This window comes from Ovis aries, chromosome 15 (genome assembly GCF_016772045.2).
Source record: "Ovis aries strain OAR_USU_Benz2616 breed Rambouillet chromosome 15, ARS-UI_Ramb_v3.0, whole genome shotgun sequence".
In the NCBI taxonomy this organism is placed as follows: domain Eukaryota; kingdom Metazoa; phylum Chordata; class Mammalia; order Artiodactyla; family Bovidae; genus Ovis; species Ovis aries.
Window position 1 is genome coordinate 61008444 of NC_056068.1, and position 19814 is coordinate 61028257.

The 19814-nt window shown below is 38.3% G+C and overlaps 1 protein-coding gene across 3 annotated transcripts in view; it reads left to right on the forward strand.

Annotated features, from left to right (window-relative positions):
* DNAJC24 (DnaJ heat shock protein family (Hsp40) member C24) overlaps positions 1 to 19814 on the forward strand; it is a 78797-nt gene that overhangs the window by 41802 nt on the left and 17181 nt on the right. For all 3 annotated transcript variants that reach the window (XM_012096148.5, XM_004016366.6, XM_012096147.5), the window contains exon 3: positions 16989 to 17127. In XM_012096148.5, coding sequence (XP_011951538.3) covers positions 16989 to 17127 — 139 coding nt within the window. The remainder of the gene's footprint in view (positions 1 to 16988; positions 17128 to 19814) is intronic.

Consider the following 19814-nt stretch of genomic DNA (forward strand, 5'->3'; position numbering starts at 1 on the left):
ATATTCTTGCTTGAACGATCCCATGGACAGAGGAACCTGGCTGGCTAGAGTCCATGGGGTTACAGAGAATGACTACGCTACTGAGCACCCCCTCACACACTTTTGTTTATGTGATCTGAAATATTACTTTATTGTGTAGCGGTCAATTTATCATAAAACTGTCTTGTGCATTCACTTGAAAGAAATGCCATTTCATTTCAACTTTATTTTGCTTGGTCAATAGAAAAGGTCATTTGGGGCTAATGTATATATACATTTTCACTAAAAACTGTTGCTAGAATTTTCACAAAGTGTTGTGGTTTTTTTTTGTTCTTTTTGCAATTTATGCATCTTTCAGTTCTTTCCCTTTTCACTGTGTTTTCTAATAGAAAAACACTTGGCAGTTTTGTTAAACCTACCAGTGGACACACCGTTGCAGTATTCAGTAGCAGAAGCATCATACAAATTATAACCCCCTCTTCAAAATAAACTCAGCAGGTTAAAATATCACTTAATTATTGTTCAGGTTTCATCACCTTCATCACTGAAGTTGGCATTTGTGCAAACAATCAAATAAAGAGGTTGGCATTTATGATTACTGAACAAAAGGTATCAAATATCAAAAAATTTCTGACTTGAAACACTTAATATAATTGTCATTGTGGTGTTATAGGTTAACAATTGAGGAGTGTCACTCACTTGCCTCTTTTTTAAAATTCATATTTGGAGGAATGCATTTGTCAAGGGGAAATTTTTATGGAGCACTAATTTTCTGACTTGCAGTGAATTCTTTGTTTTAAGCATGCTAACAGTGTCCTTCTCAGAGCTCAGCATACATAATAACTGCCTGAAGGGTTTGGTGAGACAGATTCTGGGGTCCCCCTCTGCAGGTTTGGGATGGAGCCATCTTCTAATGAGCTCTCAGATAATGCTGATGCTGCAAATCTGAGGACCACATTTTGAATTGCACTGAGCTGACACAATGAATATTCATTGGATGGACTGTTGCTGAAGCTCCAATACTTTGGCAACCAATGTGAAGAGCAGACTCACTGGAAAAGACCCTGATTGGGAAAGATTGGGATGGCAGAGAATGAGACTGTTAGATAGCATCCTTGACTCAGTGGACTTGAATTTGAGCAAGATCCAGGAGATATTGGAAGACAGAGGAGCTTGGTTGGCACGCTATAGTCCACAGGGTCGCAAAGAGTCAGAACTTAACACCTGAAAAACAACAACAATGAGCTGACACAGAGTGACAGTCATTCTAGGATTCGTCATTTTGAAAGTGCTTGCATTTACTATATGGAGAAAATATAACATTAACATTATAACATTATAATGACCTTGTGTTAACATTAAAAGATTAACATGTTTCATGTTAATCAACCCATTGCCATAAAATCTCAGCTAGTCAGAATTGAGTCCATAATTAAAACATTAGTTATCAATTAGGTAGTTTATCAGTTAGGAAATAGATAGGCCATACCAATTCTGTTAAAAAATTATAGCATTTTCTGTATATCTTTTGTAGTGTCATGAGTGATCCTTTATGTTTTATCAAGACAGGTTCTTAATCTTTGGTTTGTGTTCATTTTTCTCATCCTTAGCAAGTGACTTGGGGACTTAAAAAACATAGGTCTATATCGAAAAATTTTCCCCACATGTGTGGAAGTTACATAGATCATAAAGTTGTAAGTGTCAAGCCAATTGAGAATAGTAAAATAATACTTCACTAAAATCTGGGAGATAAATAGCTTTGTCCTGTTATAATAAAGAATCACAGAGAAATACTCTTCTAGGTTTTCTTAGTATTGTGACATGTTTATCATTGAATGCATTTTAGTTTTCTACTTAGCAATACTAAACTGTTAATGATGTTTTAAAGTTTTTTGGAGGTTGGCATATATACTTGAGAGTAATAAACCTGTATTTCCATACACTAGAATGTAACTCAAACTTTTCACTAATTCCTATCATTCTCTTCATTCATTTTCTATGTTTTTATTGTACTTTTCTCTGTTTAATATTGGAAGAAATTTCTAATTTTTCTTCTATGGCTTAGAAAAAATTGTTAAATTCCTTTTAAAACATTTAGACATTTGAAGGTATTTGTTTATTGAGATACAGTCAGCATATCTCAATAGAAAAATTAAGTCCTGCTGGTTCAGATGGTAAAGAATCTGTGTGTAATACAGGAGACCTGGGTTTGATCCCTGGGTCTGGAAGATCCCCAGGAGGAGGGCAGGGCAACCCAATCCAGTGTTCTTGCCTGGAGAATTCCATGAACAGAGGAGTCTCGTGGGCTACAGTCCATGGGGTAGCAAAGAGTTGGTCCCAACACACATGGTCATCATACACTGAAAAATGCATGAATCTTAAGGGTTTAGTTTGGTGAAACTTGATACCGTGTAACTACCATCCCAAACAAGATATTGAACATTTCTGTTCTCCCAGAGAATTCTCTTATGTCCCTTTCCAGTTAATTTACACCCCCCCATAACCTATTCCAACCTGGCAGCCAACTTTTAATTCTTATCACTATATTCATTACTAGCTATTCTTAGGGGGTTGGTTTTAGGACATCCTCCTGCTATCTCACTTCAGTTGTGTCCGACTCTGTGTGACCCCATAGACGACAGCCCACCAGGCTCCCCCATCCCTGGGATTCTCCAGGCAAGAACACTGGAGTGGGTTGACATTTCCTTCTCCAATGCATGAAAGTGAAAAGTGAAAGTGAAGTCACTCAGTCATGTCCGACCCTTAGCAACCCCATGGACTGTAGCCTACCAGGCTCCTCCGTCCATGGGATTTTCCAGGCAAGAGTACTAGAGTGGGGTGCCATTACCTTCTCCGAGGACATCCTGAGAATACCAAAATCCAAGGATATTCAAGCTTTTTATGTAAAATGGCATATCCAGAGATATGGAGGGCCAGCTGTATAGGTTTAGTTCTGCCTGAATTTGCATTTTATATCAGGGTAATCATATACTATGTATCCTTTATTCTGTTTCTCTTGCCTGACATAATGTTTTATTTTTACTTGTTTTTATTTTATTCTTTTTTTTGTGGGGGGCATGTGGGATCTTAGTTCCTGGACCAGGAATTGAACCCATGCCCCCTGCAGTGGGAGCATGGAATCTTTCTATTTTTTTTTTTTTTTTTTTAGCATGGAATCTTAACCACTGTATTGCTAGGGAAGTCCCAACATAATGTTTTAGATATCCATCTGTGTTATTATTGACTGTATCAAATTTGTCTTCTTCTCTGTTGTTGAGGAGAAGGCAATGGCACTCCACTCCAGTACTCTTGCCTGGAAAATCCCATGGACAGAGGAGCCTGGTAGGCTGCGGTCCATGGGGTCGCGAAGAGTTGGACACGACTGAGTGTCCTTTCACTTTTCACTTTCATGCATTGGAGAAGGAAATGGCAACCCACTCCAGTATTCTTGCCTGGAGAATCCCAGGGACAGGGGAGCCTGGTGGGCTGCCGTCGATGGTGTCGCACAGAGTCGGACACGACTGAGGCAACTTAGCAGCAGCAGCAGCAGCAGCAGCAGCAGTATTCCCTTATGGATATACTGTAGTTTATCTATTCTCCTGTTGATAGACATTTATGGTTCCAGGTTTTGGCTGTTAATGAATAAGTGTGTTGGTACATTCTAAGTCTTTTTGTGAACATAAAGTTTTTATTTCTCTGAGGTAACTATCTAGCAGTGAAATTGCTTGACCTCAAGAGTAGATGTGTGTGTCTATAAGAAATTGTCAAATTGTTTCCTGCCAGCAACATATGAAAGTTCCAGTTACTCCATATCCTCATCAACATTTAGTGTTATCAGTCTTTTTTTATTTGAGCCACTCTATTAGGTAATAGAGTTTCTTGTGATTTTAATATATATTTTCCTGATAACTAATAAAAATGTTTGAGTGTATATTCATATATAATTATCTATTCATCTGTCTTCTTTTGAAAAATGTCCAAGTTCCCCCCCCCCTTATTTTTAATTAGTATGTCTTTTTACCATTGATTTATAGAATTTTTTGTTTATTCTGGATACAAATCCTGTATTAGATAAATATTTAGACATATTTTTTTCTCTATCTGTGACTTGTCTATTTTCTTAATAGTATGTTCGATGGGCTACAGTTTTAAAATTGCATGCAGTTTACCCAATTTGTTCATTATAGTTTGTGCTTTTTGTCAAAGCACAAAGATACCAAGGGACAAAGATACTGTGTTTCATTCTAGAAGCTTTATGGTGCTGAGTTTTACATTTACATCTAAGATTTATCTTGAATTAATTTTTGTATATGTAATGAGATAGAGATTGAGGCTAACCTTTTTCCCCATGGACATCCAGTTGTTTCAACATCACTTGTTCTATATTGTCCTTTCCCAATTGAATTGCCTTGGCACCTTTGTTGAAAAACAAGTGACTGTATATGTATGGTCTAGTTCTAGACTCTTCCATTACATCAATTTGTATATATTTCTGCCAGTAATACATTCTTGATTACCACAACTTTATTTTATTTTATTTTTTAATTTTTACAAAGTTGTGTTTGGTTTTTGCCATACATGCTGCTGCTGCTGCTAAGTCTCTTAGTCGTGTCCGACTCTGTGTGACCCCAGAGACATACCATAGCTTTATCAGAGAAGGAAATGGCAACCCTCTCCAGTATTATTGCCTAGAGAATCCCATGGACAGAGGAGTCTGGTGGGCTGCTATCCATAGGGTTGCACGGAGTTGGACATGACTGAAGCAACTTAGCATGCATGCATGCATTGGAGAAGGAAATGGCAACTCACTCCAATGTTCTTGCCTGGAGAATCCCAGGGACAGAAGAGCCTGGAGGGCTGCTGTCTATGGAGTCGCGTAGAGTCAGACACAACTGAAGAGACTTAGCAGCAGCAGCCATAGCTTTATATTAAGTCTTGAAATCAGGTGATACAAGTCCTCCAACTCTGTACTTTTTGAAGATTGTTTTGCTTGTTATAGATCCTTTGTATCTAGTTTTTAAAAATCTTTAATTTTTTTTGTCATGCCATGTGGCATTCAGGATCTTAGTTCCCAGAAAAGGGATCAAACCATGCCCTCTACAATGGAAACACAGAGTTCTCACCAGTGAACCTTCAGGAGGAGTCCCTTAAATCCTTTGTTTTTCCATTTAAATGTTAAAATCATCTTCTCTGCTTCTTCAAAGTGGCTCACTGCAATTTTTCAGGAATTGCATAAAATTCTTATATCAGTATAGGAAAAATGGACATGATTTTCTCAGCATGAACATATTATTTCTTTCCATTTTTTCCCCCTTGAGGCTATTGTAATTGATAATTTCTTAAACTTTAATTTTTCCAGTAACTGTTTATTGAAAAATTTGCTGATGTCTTAATTTTGAGTTCTTTGCTTCCAGGTGACTTAAGTTCTTCCAGTTTCAGCAAAATGCATTTTAATTTAGTACTGGTAGGAAATAGAAGTTAAATGAACTTTACAACGTTGATTTTAGTACATGCCTCTTTTAGTTGAGTATCAGTATTTCATGTATTTGATAGATGAGTGTTTTCCTCAGAGCTCCCTGTTATTTATAGGATCAGCCAGAATTTTTTTCAATATAAGGAAGTTCATGATGTCTTTTTGTGACTGTTTCTGGATTTTCAGTTAGTAAACCAGGAACTAAATCAGGATTAGTAAACCCTGAAATGTTTCACATTTTCTATCTTTCATTTGATCATTGAGTGAACGCAGTAGGAGTAGCTTTGGTTGGGAAGGTTTGGCTGGTGGGATTCAAAGTAAAAAGGAGCAAAGAATAAAATAAAGACTCAACAATGGAGGAAAGTGACAGTAGTCTCTTGTGGTACTACTGAATGCTTCAGCCTGCCTCTCATGGGAGGGCTCCAATATAAAAATAGTAGGAAAAAAATTCACATTCACTGGGATCAGCAAGTCTTGAAACCTAATATCAGAGGCTTGGTTTCTGTGGTCAATAAAGAGTCATAGCAGTTAACATTGTACATAAAAAGTCACCATTTTATTAATAGACCTTTAATTGAAATATCTTTAGAAGTTGTGCTAGATGTATTCTAGTTTTAAACCGTAGATGTGTTTAGATTGTATATAATTTATTGTGGCTGCTGAAATAAATTACGACAAACGTAGTGGCTTTTAAAATAGCAGAGGAGAACAAGATGGCAGAGGAGTAGGTGGACGTGGAGGACATCTCTCTCCACGGATACATCGGGAATACACCTTCAGACACAGAAGTGCATGCAGAACACCAGCTGAGAGCAGACAGGAGTACCTGACCAGCGGAAAAGAATGTACAGAACCTCGCAAAACTCAGTAATGAAGGAACCAGGGGGAAGAACAGGAGTGTTAGTAGGACTGGACCTGCCCCCTGAGGGGCGGGGGTGGAAACTGAAGCAGGCATCTGAGCCCCACATCGGGGCAGCTTTCTGAGTCAGAGGAGAAACATTTAAGGCTGAGACTGAAACAGCTGATCTGTGGCAGCCTAAATGGAATGAGAATCAGACAGTCCTTGCCGCAGCCATACACACCCTGGACAGGGACGCGGACCCCCTGGAAGGCGCAGTGGCTGGGACCTGGAGTTTGGGGATTATGGAGAGATCCCAGGACAAGGGCTGCTGTTAACTGTGGAGAGATGGATCGAGGGGATGTGAGGGAGGAGATTGTGGTGGGAAATGCCTGTGGAGAAAAGCCAGGCAGCCACTGAAGCAAGGTGATACTGCTGAGTCATGCGTAGGGGGTGGAGCCATCACCATATCCTTTCTCTCTCCATACCCCAGCATCAGCAGCTGAAAGATAAAGAGGCAGGCCTGTCAAATGCCTGAGGCACTCAACTGCAGGGTAGGACCCCACCCAGGGTGCCCCTTTAAGTGCCTGATGTGCTGCTCTATATGGTAGGACCCCAGCCAGGGGGGGACCCCTCTATGTGTCTGATGCACGGAACAATAGAGAAATACCCCAGGCAAGGGAGCCCTCTAAGTGCCTGAATGGGCGCGGCTAGGGAGAACGACTGGCCAAAGAGGCCTTCTGATCACCAGCTACAAAAAGCCTGAAAAAAGCCTCTGATAGGGCCATCACTCCTGCAGTGGAGGCAGCCTGTGTCCCTGCACACTTGGTGCCGCCAGGATCCCCGCATGCCAAGCAGCTGCGCCACCTTCACACTCAACTGTCACTGGGGCAGAGCTGTCACAGGCAAAAGAAGTCTTGGGTCTATGCATGCAGGGTTGCTTTGGTAGTGTCTGACTCTAACCCTGTAGACTGTGGCCTGCCGGGCTTCTCTGTCAGAGACGGGTGTTCTCCAGGCAAGAATACGAGAGCATATTCACCAATACTGGTTGCCATACCCTTCTAGAGCACTACATTTCCTGCTGCCCTAGCCACCAACCCCCCTGAGTACCTGGTGCTGCCAGAACCCTGCGACCCAAGCAGCTGCACCACCTCCACACCTGGCCCTCACAGGAGCAAACCCAAGTCCTCCAGGGCAGCCTCAGGAGCAAACCCTAGTGGACGACCCACATGCAGAGGTGGAAATAAAACCACAACTGAAACCCAGGGGTGGTCACTAAAGAAGACCCAAAACCTTCCCACCAGCTGTACAAGCTGCAGATTAAATCCACACAATCAACTAGGCAGATTCTGTGTCTATAGAATATATAAAAGGTCACTGAGAACTCCCACAAAAGAAAATGCACTAGTTCTGATAGCTGTAGACACTGGAGGCAAGAACACACAGAAGAAGGACCAGATTAGAATCTGAGCTGCCCCCACAGCAGGTTCAGAGACCAGCACAGTGTTGGAGGGCATCCTAGGGAGGTGAGGTAGACTGTGACTCCCAGTGAGGGAAAGGAATCCTGACAGCAGTGACTCAAGAAAAACATTTATTATTCTTATGTTTTGACTTGTTCTGTAGATTCTTTTGGATTTTTTTCTTTTTTATTGTAGTAGTTGTTGTAGTTGTTGACTTTATTGCCCCTATGAAATCTAATTAAGCTTTTGAGCCTTTTTTTTTTTTCTGTCACATTTTTTATTGTTGTTATAAACCTCTGCCTCTATGTTGGACTTTTGTAGTTCTGTGGAGTTTTGCTTTTTTTTCCCTTTTCTCTTTTTTTAATTTTTTAAATTATTATTTTTCTACATTTATTCCTTTGTTTGCCTTTCCTACTGTTCTTTTCCCCTTACAGTTATTCTTTAATGTATATAAATCTTCTTTATCTACCTCTATTTAACTTTGCATATCTGTTCTTTTTTTTCTTTTCTTTCTTTCCTTTCCTCTCAACATTTTTTTAGTTTTATTTTCATTGTTTTATTCCCTAATTAGCACCTTGCTTTAATTTTGTTTTCCAGTTTGTGCTTTAGTTAGTTTGTTTTTAACTGGTAAATATAATTTTTGATTTACTTTGTTCACCAGGTCAACCTACTGTACTTTTTTTTGTTGTTGGACTGTTTTCACTTTGCTCATGGGTGCATATGTATATGTGTGTATCCCATTATTTTAATTGTTGTTTGCCTGATTTTGTAACTGCCATTTGTCGGGGGTTGATCTTTGGTTTCTCGTTTTTGGATATTTGTTTTAATCTTACTTAATACCATAACAAACCACTTGTGGAATCTTTGTTCCTAACTAGAGATCAAGCCCTGAGCCTTTGGAGTGGGAGCACTGACTCCAAGACCCTAGACTACCAGAAAACTAACCCTAACGAGTAGCAAACAGTGAGAACTCACACAAAGGAAACCACTTGAATCCAAGACCTGGCATCACCCAACCTCCAGGAGCACCCTGTGCAGTTTCCTCCTCTAAACAATGAACAAAGCAAAAATACAAATCCAATCATCAGCAGACAGGATCACCACCTCACTCAGCCTTGCCCATCAGAGGAAAAACAAACAAACAAACAAACAAGCAAACAAAAACTCAGCACAAGTCTCACCCTATTGGAAGCTTACACAAACCACTGGACCAACCTTAGGAGGGCAGAAACCAAAAGGAAGAAAGAATTCAACCTTAAAGCCTCGGAAAAGGAGACCTCAAACATAATAAGTTTAAAAAAATAATAACGAAAAGGCAGAGGAATATTACATAAATGAAGGAACAAACTAGAAACACAGAAGTCCAAATTAATGAAGAGGAAATAGGCAAATTACCTGAAAAAGAATTCAGAATAATGATAGTGAAGATGATCAAAAACCTTGAAAACTAAATGGAGAAAATGCAAGAATCAATTAACAAAGACCTAGAAGAATTAAAGAATAAACACACAGAGACAAACAACATAATTACTGAAATTAAAAATAGAAGGAATCAGTAGCAGAATATCTGAAGCAGAAGAGTGAATCTGTGAGCCAGAAGATAAAATGGTGGAAATAATTTCTGAAGAGCAGAATAAAATGAAAAGAATGAAAAGAGCTGAGGACAGTCTCAGAGACCTCTGGGACCATATCAAACACACCAAACACACATTCAAATTATAGAAAAAGAAGAGAAAAACAAAGGGCATGAGAAAATTTTTGAAGAGATTATACTTGAAAATTTCCCCAACATGGAAACAGAAATAGCCAGTCAAGTCCAAGAGGCACAAAAGATCCCATACAGGATAAACCCAAGGAGAAACATGCCAAGACACATACTAATCAAACTAACAAAGACTAAACACAAAGAAAGAATATTAAAAGCAGCAAGGGAGAAGCAACAAGTAACATACAAGGGAAACCCCAAATGCTTAACAGCTGATCTTTCAGCAGAAGCTCTGCAGGCCAGAAGGGAATGGCAGGATATATTTAAAGTACTGAAAGGGAAAAATCTACAACCAAGATTACTGTATCTGGCAAGGATCTCGTTCAAAATTGATGGAGAAATGAAATGTTTTTCAGACAAGCAAAAGTGAAGAGAATTCAGTACTGCCAAACCAGCTTCACAGAAAATGTTATACGGACTTATATAGTCAAGAAATACAACAGAAGAAAAAGATATACAAAATCAACCCCAAACAGTTAAAAAATGGCAATAGAAACATATCAATAATTACTTTGATTTAAGTGGATTAAATGCTTCAACCAAAAGACACAGACTGACTGAATGGATACAAAACAAGACCCATATATATGCTGTCTATAAGAAACCCACTTCAGACCTCAAGACACATATAGACTGAAAGTGAGAGGATAGAAAAATATATTCCATGCAAATGGGAAGCAAAAGAAAGCTGAAGTAGCAATCCTCATATCAGACAAAATAGACCTTAAAATAAAGATTACAAGAGATAAGGAAGGACACTACATAATGATCAAAGGATCAATATAAGAGGAAGACATAACAACTGTAAATATCTATGCTGCCAACATAGGAGCACCTCAATACATAAGACAAACACTAACAGACATAAAAGGAGAAGTTGACAGTAACACAATAATAGGAGGAGACTTTAACACCCCACTCACACCAATGGACAGATCATCAAAAGAGAAAATTAATAAGGAAACATGGGTCTTAAATGACACATTAGATGGGATGGATATCATTGATATCTTCAGGACATTCCATCCAAATGCAGAAGAATAAACCTTTTTCTCAAGTGCACATGGAACATTCTCCAGGATAGACCACATCTTGGGTCACAAATAAAACCTCAGTAAATTTAAGAAAATTGACACTGTATCAAGCATCTTCTCTGACCACAATGCTATTAGACTAGATATTGATTATAAGAAAAAAAAAAAACTGCAAGAAGCACAAGCACATGGAGATCTAAATAACCAACAAGTTACTGAAGAAATAGAAAGGGAAATCAAAAATTTTTCAGAAACAAATGATGATGAAAACACAACTCAAAACCTCTGGGATGTAGCAAAAGCAGTACACAGAGGGAAGTTTATAAGAAAAACATAGAATAGACAGCCTAACTTTACACCTACAACAACTGGAAAAAGAACAAAAAATAAACCAAAATTAGTAGAAGGAAAGAAATCATAAAGATCTGAGCAAAAATAAATGAAAAAGAAAAGAAACAGTAAAAATTAATAAAACTAAAAGCTGGTTCTTTGAGAAGATAAAATTGGCAAACCTTTAGCCAGACTCATCAAGAAAAAAAGAGAGAAGAATCAAATCAGCAAAATTAGAAATGAAAAAGGAGAGGTTACAACAGACAATGCAAAAATACAAAGGATTATGAGACTATTATGGCAGTAAAATGGATAACCTGGAAGAAATGGACAGATTTTTAGAAAAGTTCGATCTTACAAGACCGAACCAGGAAGAAATAGAAATTATGAACAACCCAATTACAAGCACTGAAATCAAAGCTGTGATCAAAAATCTGCCAAAAAACAAAAGCCCAGGACCAGATGGCTTCACAGGAGAATTCTATCAAACATTTAAAGAGCTAATGCCTATCCTTCTAAATCTCTTTCAAAAAATTTCAGAGGAAGGAACACTTCCAAATTCATTCTACGAGGCTACCATCACCCTCATACCAAAACCAGACAAAGACAACATGAAAATATAAAACTACAGGCCAGTATCACTGATGAACATAGATGCAGAAACCCTCAACAAAATTTTAGCAAACAGAATTCAGCCACACATCAGAAAACTCATACACCATGATCAGTTCAGTTCAGTCGCTCAGTCGTGTCTGACTCTTTGCGACCCCATGAATCGCAGCACGCCAGGCCTCCCTGTCCATCACCAACTCCCGAAGCTTGCTCAGACTCAAGTCCATTGAGTCAGTGATGCCATCCAGCCATCTCATCCTCTGTCTTCCCCTTCTCCTCCTGACCCCAATCCTTCCCAGCATCAGAGTCTTTTCCAATGAGTCAACTCTTCGCATGAAGTGGCCAAAGTACTGGAGTTTCAGCTTCAGCATCATTTCCTCCAAAGAAATCCCAGGGCTGATCTCCTTCAGAATAGACTGGTTGGATCTCCTTGCAGTTCAAGGGACTCTCAAGAGTCTTCTCCAACGTCACAGTTTAGAAGCATAAATTCTTCGGTGCTCAGCCTTCTTCACAGTCCAACTCTCACATCCATACATGACCACTGGAAAACCATAGCCTTGACTAGATGGACCTTTGTTGGCAAAGTAATGTCTCTGCTTTTGAATATGCTATCTAGGTTGGTCATAATGTTTCTTCCAAGGAGTAAGTGTCTTTTAATTTCATGGCTGCAGTCACCATCTGCAGTGATTTTGGAGCCCCCCGCCCCCAAAATAAAGTCTGACACTGTTTCCACTGTTTCCCCATCTATTTCCCATGAAGTGATGGGACCAGATGCCGTGATCTTCGTTTTCTGAATATTGAGCTTTAAGCCAACTTTTTCACTCTCCTCTTTTACTTTCAGTTGGGTTTATTCTAGGAATGCAGTGATTCTTCAGTATATCCAAATAAATCAATGTGATATAGTATATTAAGAATTGAAAGATAAAAATCATGATAATCTCAATAGATGCAGAAAAAGCCTTTGACAAAATTCAGCACTCATTTATGATTAAAACTCTTCAAAAAATGGGCATAGAAGGAATCTACCTGAACATAGTAAAGACCATATATGATAAGCCTATAGCAAACATTATTCTCAATGGTGAAAAACTGAAAGCATTCCCCCTAAGATCAGGAACAAGACAAGGGTGTCCACTTTCACCACTATTATTCAACATAGTTCTGGAAGTCCTAGCTACAGCAATCAGAGAAGAAAAAGAAATAAAAGGAATCTGATTGGAAAAGAAGTAAAGCTCTCACTGTTTGCAGAAGACATGATACTGTACGTAGAAAACCCTAAAGATAGTATCAGAAAATTACTAGAGCTAATCAGTGAATTTAGCCAAGTTACCAAATCAGTACAAGAAATCACTTGTGTTTCTATATACTAACAATGAAAAATCAGAAAAAGAAATTTAGGAATCAATCCCATTCACCATTGCAACAAAAAGAATTAAATATCTAGGAATAAACTTAACCTGAAGAGATGAAAGAACTGTTCACAGAAAATTATAAGACACTAATGAAAGAAATCAAAGATGACATTAACAGATGGAGACATATTCCATGTTTCTGGGTAGGAAGAATCAATATTGTGAAAGTGACTATACTACCAAATGCAGTGTACAGGTTCAGTGCGATCTCTATCAAATTACCAATGGCATTTTCACAGAACTAGAACAAAAAATTTCACAATTCATATGGAAACACAAAAGACCCCAGATAGCCAAAGCAGTCTTGAGAAAGAAGAATGGAGCTGGAGGAATCAACCTTCCTGACTTCAGATTATACTACAAAGTTACAGTCATCAAGACAGTATGGTACTGGCACAGAAACAGAAATATAGACCAATGGAACAAGATAGAAAGCTCAGAAATAAACCCATGCACCTATGGTACCTTATTTTTGACAAAGGAGGCAAGAATATACAATGGGGCAAAGACAGCCTCTTCAAAAAATGGTGCTAGGGAAACTGGACAGCTACATGTAAAATAATGAAATTAGAATACATTCTAACACCACACACAAAGATAAATTCAAAATGGATTAAAGACCTAAATGTGAGGACCTAAGTATAAGACCTAACTATAAAACTACTAGAGGAAAACATAGGCAGAACACTCAGTGACATAAAGCAACATCGTCTCTGACCCACCTCCTAGAGTAATGGAAATAAAAACAAAAGTAAACAAATGGGACCTGATTAAACTTAAAAGCTTTTGCACAGCAAAGGAGACTATAAGCAAAGTGAAAAGACAACCCTCAGAATGGGAGAAAATAATAGCAAATGAAACAACTGACAAAGGATTAATTTCCAAAATATACAAGCAGCTCATACAACTCAATGCCAGAAAACAAAACAATCCAATCAAAAAGTGGGGAAAAGACCTAAACAGACATTTTTCCAAAGAATACATACCAGATGACTAGCACATGAAAAGATGCTCAACATCACTCTGTATTAGAGAAATGCAAATCAAAACTACAATGAGATTATCACCTCACACCAGTCAGAATGGCCATCATCAAAAAGTCTACAAACAATAAATGCTGGAGGGGCTGTGGACAAAAGGGAACGCTCTTGCAGTGTCCACAGTGTTGGTGGGAATGTAAATTGATACAGCTACTATGGAAGACAGTATGGAGATTCCTTAAAAACTAGGAATAAAACCACCATATGACCCAGCAGTCTCACTCCTAGGCATATACCCTGAGGAAACCAAAATTGAGAAAGATATATGTATCCCATTGTTCATTGCAGCACTATTTACAATAGCCAGAACATGGACACAGCTTATATTTCTATGGACAGATGAATGGATAAAGAAGATATGGTACATACACACAATGGAATATTCCTCAACCATAAAAAGGAATGCATTGAGTCAGTTCTGATGAGGTGGATGAACCTAGAACCTATTATACAGAGTGAAGTGAGTCAGAAAGAGAAAGATAAATATCGTATTCTAAAGCATATATACGGAATCTAGAAAAATGGTACTGAAGAATTTATTTACAGAGCAGCAGTGGAGAAACAGACGTAGAGAATAGACTTATGGACATGGGGAGAGGGGAGGAGAGAGTGAGATGCATGGAAAGAGTAACATGGAAACTTACATTGCCATGTGTAAAGTAGATAGTCAGTGGGAATTTTTTGTGTGGTTCCAGAAACTCAAACTAAGGCTCTGTATCCATCTAGAAGGGCAGGAGATGGGAGGGAGGTTCAGGAGGGAGGGGACATATGCATACCTGTGGCTGATTCATGTTGAGGTTTGACAGAAAACAACAAAATTCTGTAAAGTAATTATCCTTCAATAAAGAATTATAAAAAGTAAAATAAAACAGCATAAATTTGTTTCACAATTCTGGAGGCTGAAAGTCCAAAATCAGTGTAATTGGGGCACAGTCAGGGTGTCGGCAGGGCCCCCGCTCCTCTGGAATCTCTAGAGGGAGAATTTGTTCCTTGCCTCTTTTAGCATTTGGTGGCCGCTGTGGCCTCACCACTCCAGTCTTTAAGGCCAGTGTTGAAGTCTTTCTCTGCACAGTCTTCATACCACCTTTCCCTCTGTGTGTCACGTCTCCCTCTGCCTCTTTCTTACAAAAAACACTTTGATGATACTTAGGACCCACTTGGGCAGTTCAGGATAATCTCCCTAATGTTTAACTTAATCACATCAGCAAAGACCCCTTTTCCAAATAAGATAACATATACAGGACCTAGGGATTAGGACCTGGTATCCTTGGGGGCTGTTATCACAAAATGTATTGTCTGTTTTAGACCTTCATTTTTGTTCTGGAACTTGCTATCAAAGCAGGTTGGACTGAGGCTTTTAGCACCCCAAATGACATACTTATTTTCTTGCTATAACTGTCATTTTTAATTGTCTATATCACAGTGTAAGGTTTATTCCGTTCTATTAGCACAACAGATCTAAAAAGCTTCAGATCATGAATTACTTATTTAAAATAGTAGATGATGAATTACTTATTTAAAACAGTAGTCAGGAAAATACCAAATTAGTGAAAATAAATTGTGCTTTGACTCTCATAGAACTGATTTATGACTCAAAATTTAGTGATAGCATTTAGTTTGGGGCAGCTGGAAACAAATTCTTTCTTTTGTAGGGCTTTCTTTCTTGGTAAATGATTAGGTCCAATGTTTTCTGTTCGTTGTACCAACCACTGTTGGTTTTTCTAGTGGCCTATTAGAAATTACCTGTATTCTAGTCTGTACTTAAATGATACAGCTGCTAGATTAAGGGATTTCTCTAGGGCCCTACTCAATGCTTATGGCATACTGAGATTGAGATTTCACATGTAAGTATATGTTAGATGTGTGCTAGTGGTGTATTTGAGCATGTTGCATGAAATAACATTGATTCATACCAGACTTGTTATATATATAGATCATCTTTACGTGGTATAAGAAGGGTTTGCTAGAGATCTTAATATAGCCAACTCTGTTTTGGCTTTGGTACATTATTTAATATCCTAACTTTAAAGATGGATTAAACTTCAGTGTGGGAATAACTTTTATGAGGGTCATTTAATAAATCATGGCCTAAAAAAGATGAAACAATAAGCCTTAGCTTCCTTTTCTTTAATCATTATATTAACTAGCTTAAATATTTAAATACTGATAGCTGATAGATTTGGACATAGGGAATGAGGAAGAGAAATGGTTAGCCAAAAGAAAAATGGAAACTTGATTCTGTTTGCTCTAATAATCTTTGTCCCAGCATGCTTGATGTTCACTAGTTCTTCTGGGCAACCAAATACCACAGTAGCTTTTTCTCTGCTAGTGAGGATCATCAGCAGTGTGGAGAAGTTCAGCATGAAAACAAATGTAAGAAAGATATACTAATGAATTAATTTGTATTCAAATGTTTTGTTGAGTTCTTTAAAGTTGTTTCCTACCCCCCCAAAAAAAAGTTGTTTCCTACAAATTTAGCCTAAAACAACCATTCTTCAAGAAAAATTTGTGTTTGGGGATTTATAACTTTAAAATCTTCAGGACTGAACCAGAAGGTTGAGAAGTGCTTCATTTATAAAAAAGTATAATTGTGTGATTTCGAAAGAAAAGCTAGTAGTGCATGGTGACGATATTTGCAGCCAAGCACATTTCATGAGGAGAGCTTCATACTCTGCAGAGTTTGCACTCTTCCTCTGTCATGTCCTGCCCGTCTGCATGTACCTGTTTCTGTTTGTGTTAGTCATCCTCTCTAGGTGAATTGTCCATGAGACCAGTGATTCCATCAGCAAATTATCCAGAAAATGCTGTCTTTGCACGTTGTGACAGATCATGTCACCAGTGGATTTATAGCTACTCCAGTGCTCTAATTAACCTGGCAGTTGTCTCCTGTGCCCAACACTGTAGTCTCATTGCTTGGAATCTTAGTTTTCATCTTCTCGTTACCATCTCTCTTAAATATGGCTCAGATTTGGATTTGTTTTTTTTGGTAACCTATCTCCGCCCAACCCCCTCTACTCATCACCTGCCCTTATTTTTGATTGGCAGTATCATCCAGATAAACAGAGTGCAGATGCGCCAGCAGGATCAGTGGAGGAATGTATACAGAAGTTCATTGAAATTGACCAGGCATGGAAAATTCTAGGGGATGAAGAGGCAAAAAAAGAGTATGACCTGCAGCGACATGGTAGGTACTTATGGTAAGGAGCCCAGCACACTAGCAACTCTGAAGTGCAGTCTGCAGCCGCTCCTGGGGAGCGCATTCCAGCGTTTACACCAAGTTATTATTGCCTCCTTTCTCCTCCCCTCCATCATTGTTTCTAATTATGCCCTATTCTTAGTAGTGATTATTGTGTATCCATTAAGAAATTAACAGAACTACTAGGATGTGGCTTTTTGTGAAGCTGTGAAAGCTACTTTTTCTAACTAATGAAAAATGTTTAATTATATATTCCTAATGAATATGTTTTTATGTTTAAAAACTTCCTTTTTATTAAATTTAATTACGTACTGATTAAAAATTTAATTGTAGTACTTTTAGGATTATCTACTATATAAATGACAGTCTAAAGGAAAATACAAAGGATAACATCATAAAGCACTCTTGGCTGTCTCTGAGCTTATATTAGGCTAGGTTTATATGATTATCTCCTGTATAGATGATATTCCTTATAAGATTGCTGTAAATGATATTTTAAGAATGTACATTTCCTAAGCAATTTTAAAAGTCATTTCTTTTGTGCATTTTAGAAAATAGCTTCTTAAAACAGTGACAGGCTCTTGTGAGAAAGAAAGGGAGAAATGTAGGTCAGGTTTGTCACACATGGACTGCAGTTACACGAAGTGATAGGCTGTCTTTCAGCACTGGCCTTGGGATAGGAGTCCCCCAGCCTTTTCTCTGAACCTTCAATATGCACCCTACATGCTAATGGGAGGAGTCAATAATCAGCCACGGCCTGTGGGGAAAACACTCAGCTGCACTCTGCCATAGCGCACCAGGCTCAGCATTGACTCAGATGTGTTGATAAAAGCTCATGTCTCTGTACTTTATTTTATTGAATCTTCTCCCATGGTCTGCACTGGCACACCATCAAACTTAGCAGAATGATCATAAGGCTCCTGTTACTAAGGGTATGAAAATTTGATTTGAGAAATAAGGCTTTATTCCTGAAAACACAGCATTACAGGTTAAAGCCAACTTGTGATGCCTTTGTGTAAAGACTTCTTGAGCAATTTGCTTACATACTGGAGTATTAGTTCTTAATAGTGACTTTCATAATACTGATCATCTCTCAAGATGATTAGTATTTACTTTTTAAAAAATGTTAAGAAACTGACAAAGGTGCCTTTGCAGTGAATCTGGATTAATTTTCAAATATGCTTTGAATATTGGGTCCTCCTTCTATCTAATATATTTATGCACATCTTTCAAATATTGCATTTCTTCCATAAAATGTTTGTACTTCTGGCAGAAGAAGGAATGTAGAAGTGGTTTCATTTGAGGGTGAATTCTATCCACAGATACACCTTTTTGACCTTGGTTCACATAGTAAAATTTCTATGGAAGTGTTGAAATTAATAAACATAAGTGTGTAGTGTGTGAGAAGTTAACTATGTTTCTGAAGTGACCAAGCTCTGCTGGGGATGACAGTGTCTCATGATGCTTTGCACGTGCTTATCAGTCCTTATTCCGGGGTGCTCATGTGCTTAAGGTGAGGATGATCCACAAACCTGTATTGTCGGGCATGTAGGGTGTGCACTTGCTCTGCTGCTCTGCGTGTTTGCTGCTCCACAGCTTGTTGCTGTTAAGAACCTATCTGTGAAACTGACTAGAAACCTACTGTCTACAGAGGAAGAGCTAGGGAGAGATCAGAAATTAAAAAATATTCTCTTTTGCTCTAGGGCATAGGGTGGGGAAGACCAGAAATGGAGAGAAAAAGGGAGCAGGGTTAAACATGAGCAGTAGAATTACATAAAGTAGGGTTTAAGAGATTTTGGAAGAACAAATAAGCAACATCCTCAAGTTTTTCTCCACTGCCTTTAAGAAGTCTTTGGAAATGTGAGTTTCTTTTGAGCTTTGAGTCCTAGGTGTGGAGGTTTTAATGGAAGCAACTCTAGCCTACTGTATCATAGGAGATTCTTGTAAATCATTGATAAGGTCACAGCAAAGTTCAGACAAACCAAATTCAGTGAGACTGAGCTTGATTAGGATGAACAAGCAGCTCTTCTGGGAATTTCTATATATAATGCCTGTCTGCTTGCAGGCGTTTCAGGTGGGTGAGCTATGCTGTGACAGCAGAAATACACATTTCCATGACATTTTAGTGCCCAGACCCAGGTACTGAATGTTTCCTTTATTACCAAAGCCTCCTCATAGTGCAAATGCTTTGTTTCAGTTTTAAATTGAGATTGACTTGCTGTTTAGTTAAGAAATAGGAGTTCTTATCTTTGGATATTTGTTTGACTTGCTGTTTTTAAGCCTTTCATACTAGAGCTGTTTTTAAAACTGCAGATAAACCTAGTTTTGTATTGTCATTTCTCTTCAACACCAACATTAACTTTTCCTTCTTGACCCATCTTCAGTAAATGGCTCCTCAAAAGAAGGAAATGAACTTGAACTTCTGACACTTAGGATTTAGATTTGGTAGAAGGAAAACCTTTGAGAGTGATAATTTGCTGAAGACCAGGATAAGTTACCAAGAGAGAGAAAATTTGTTATAACCAGGTCAAAGCACTCTTTTTTTCTGGGTCACCCCCTGGGGACATGGAAATAGCTTTGTTATACAGGATTCTTTTCGGATGTAGTTCATTGTAGAAGTTTCTTTTCATAGGGTGTGTTTTAAATATATTTGTTTCCTGCCCTCCACTAATGTA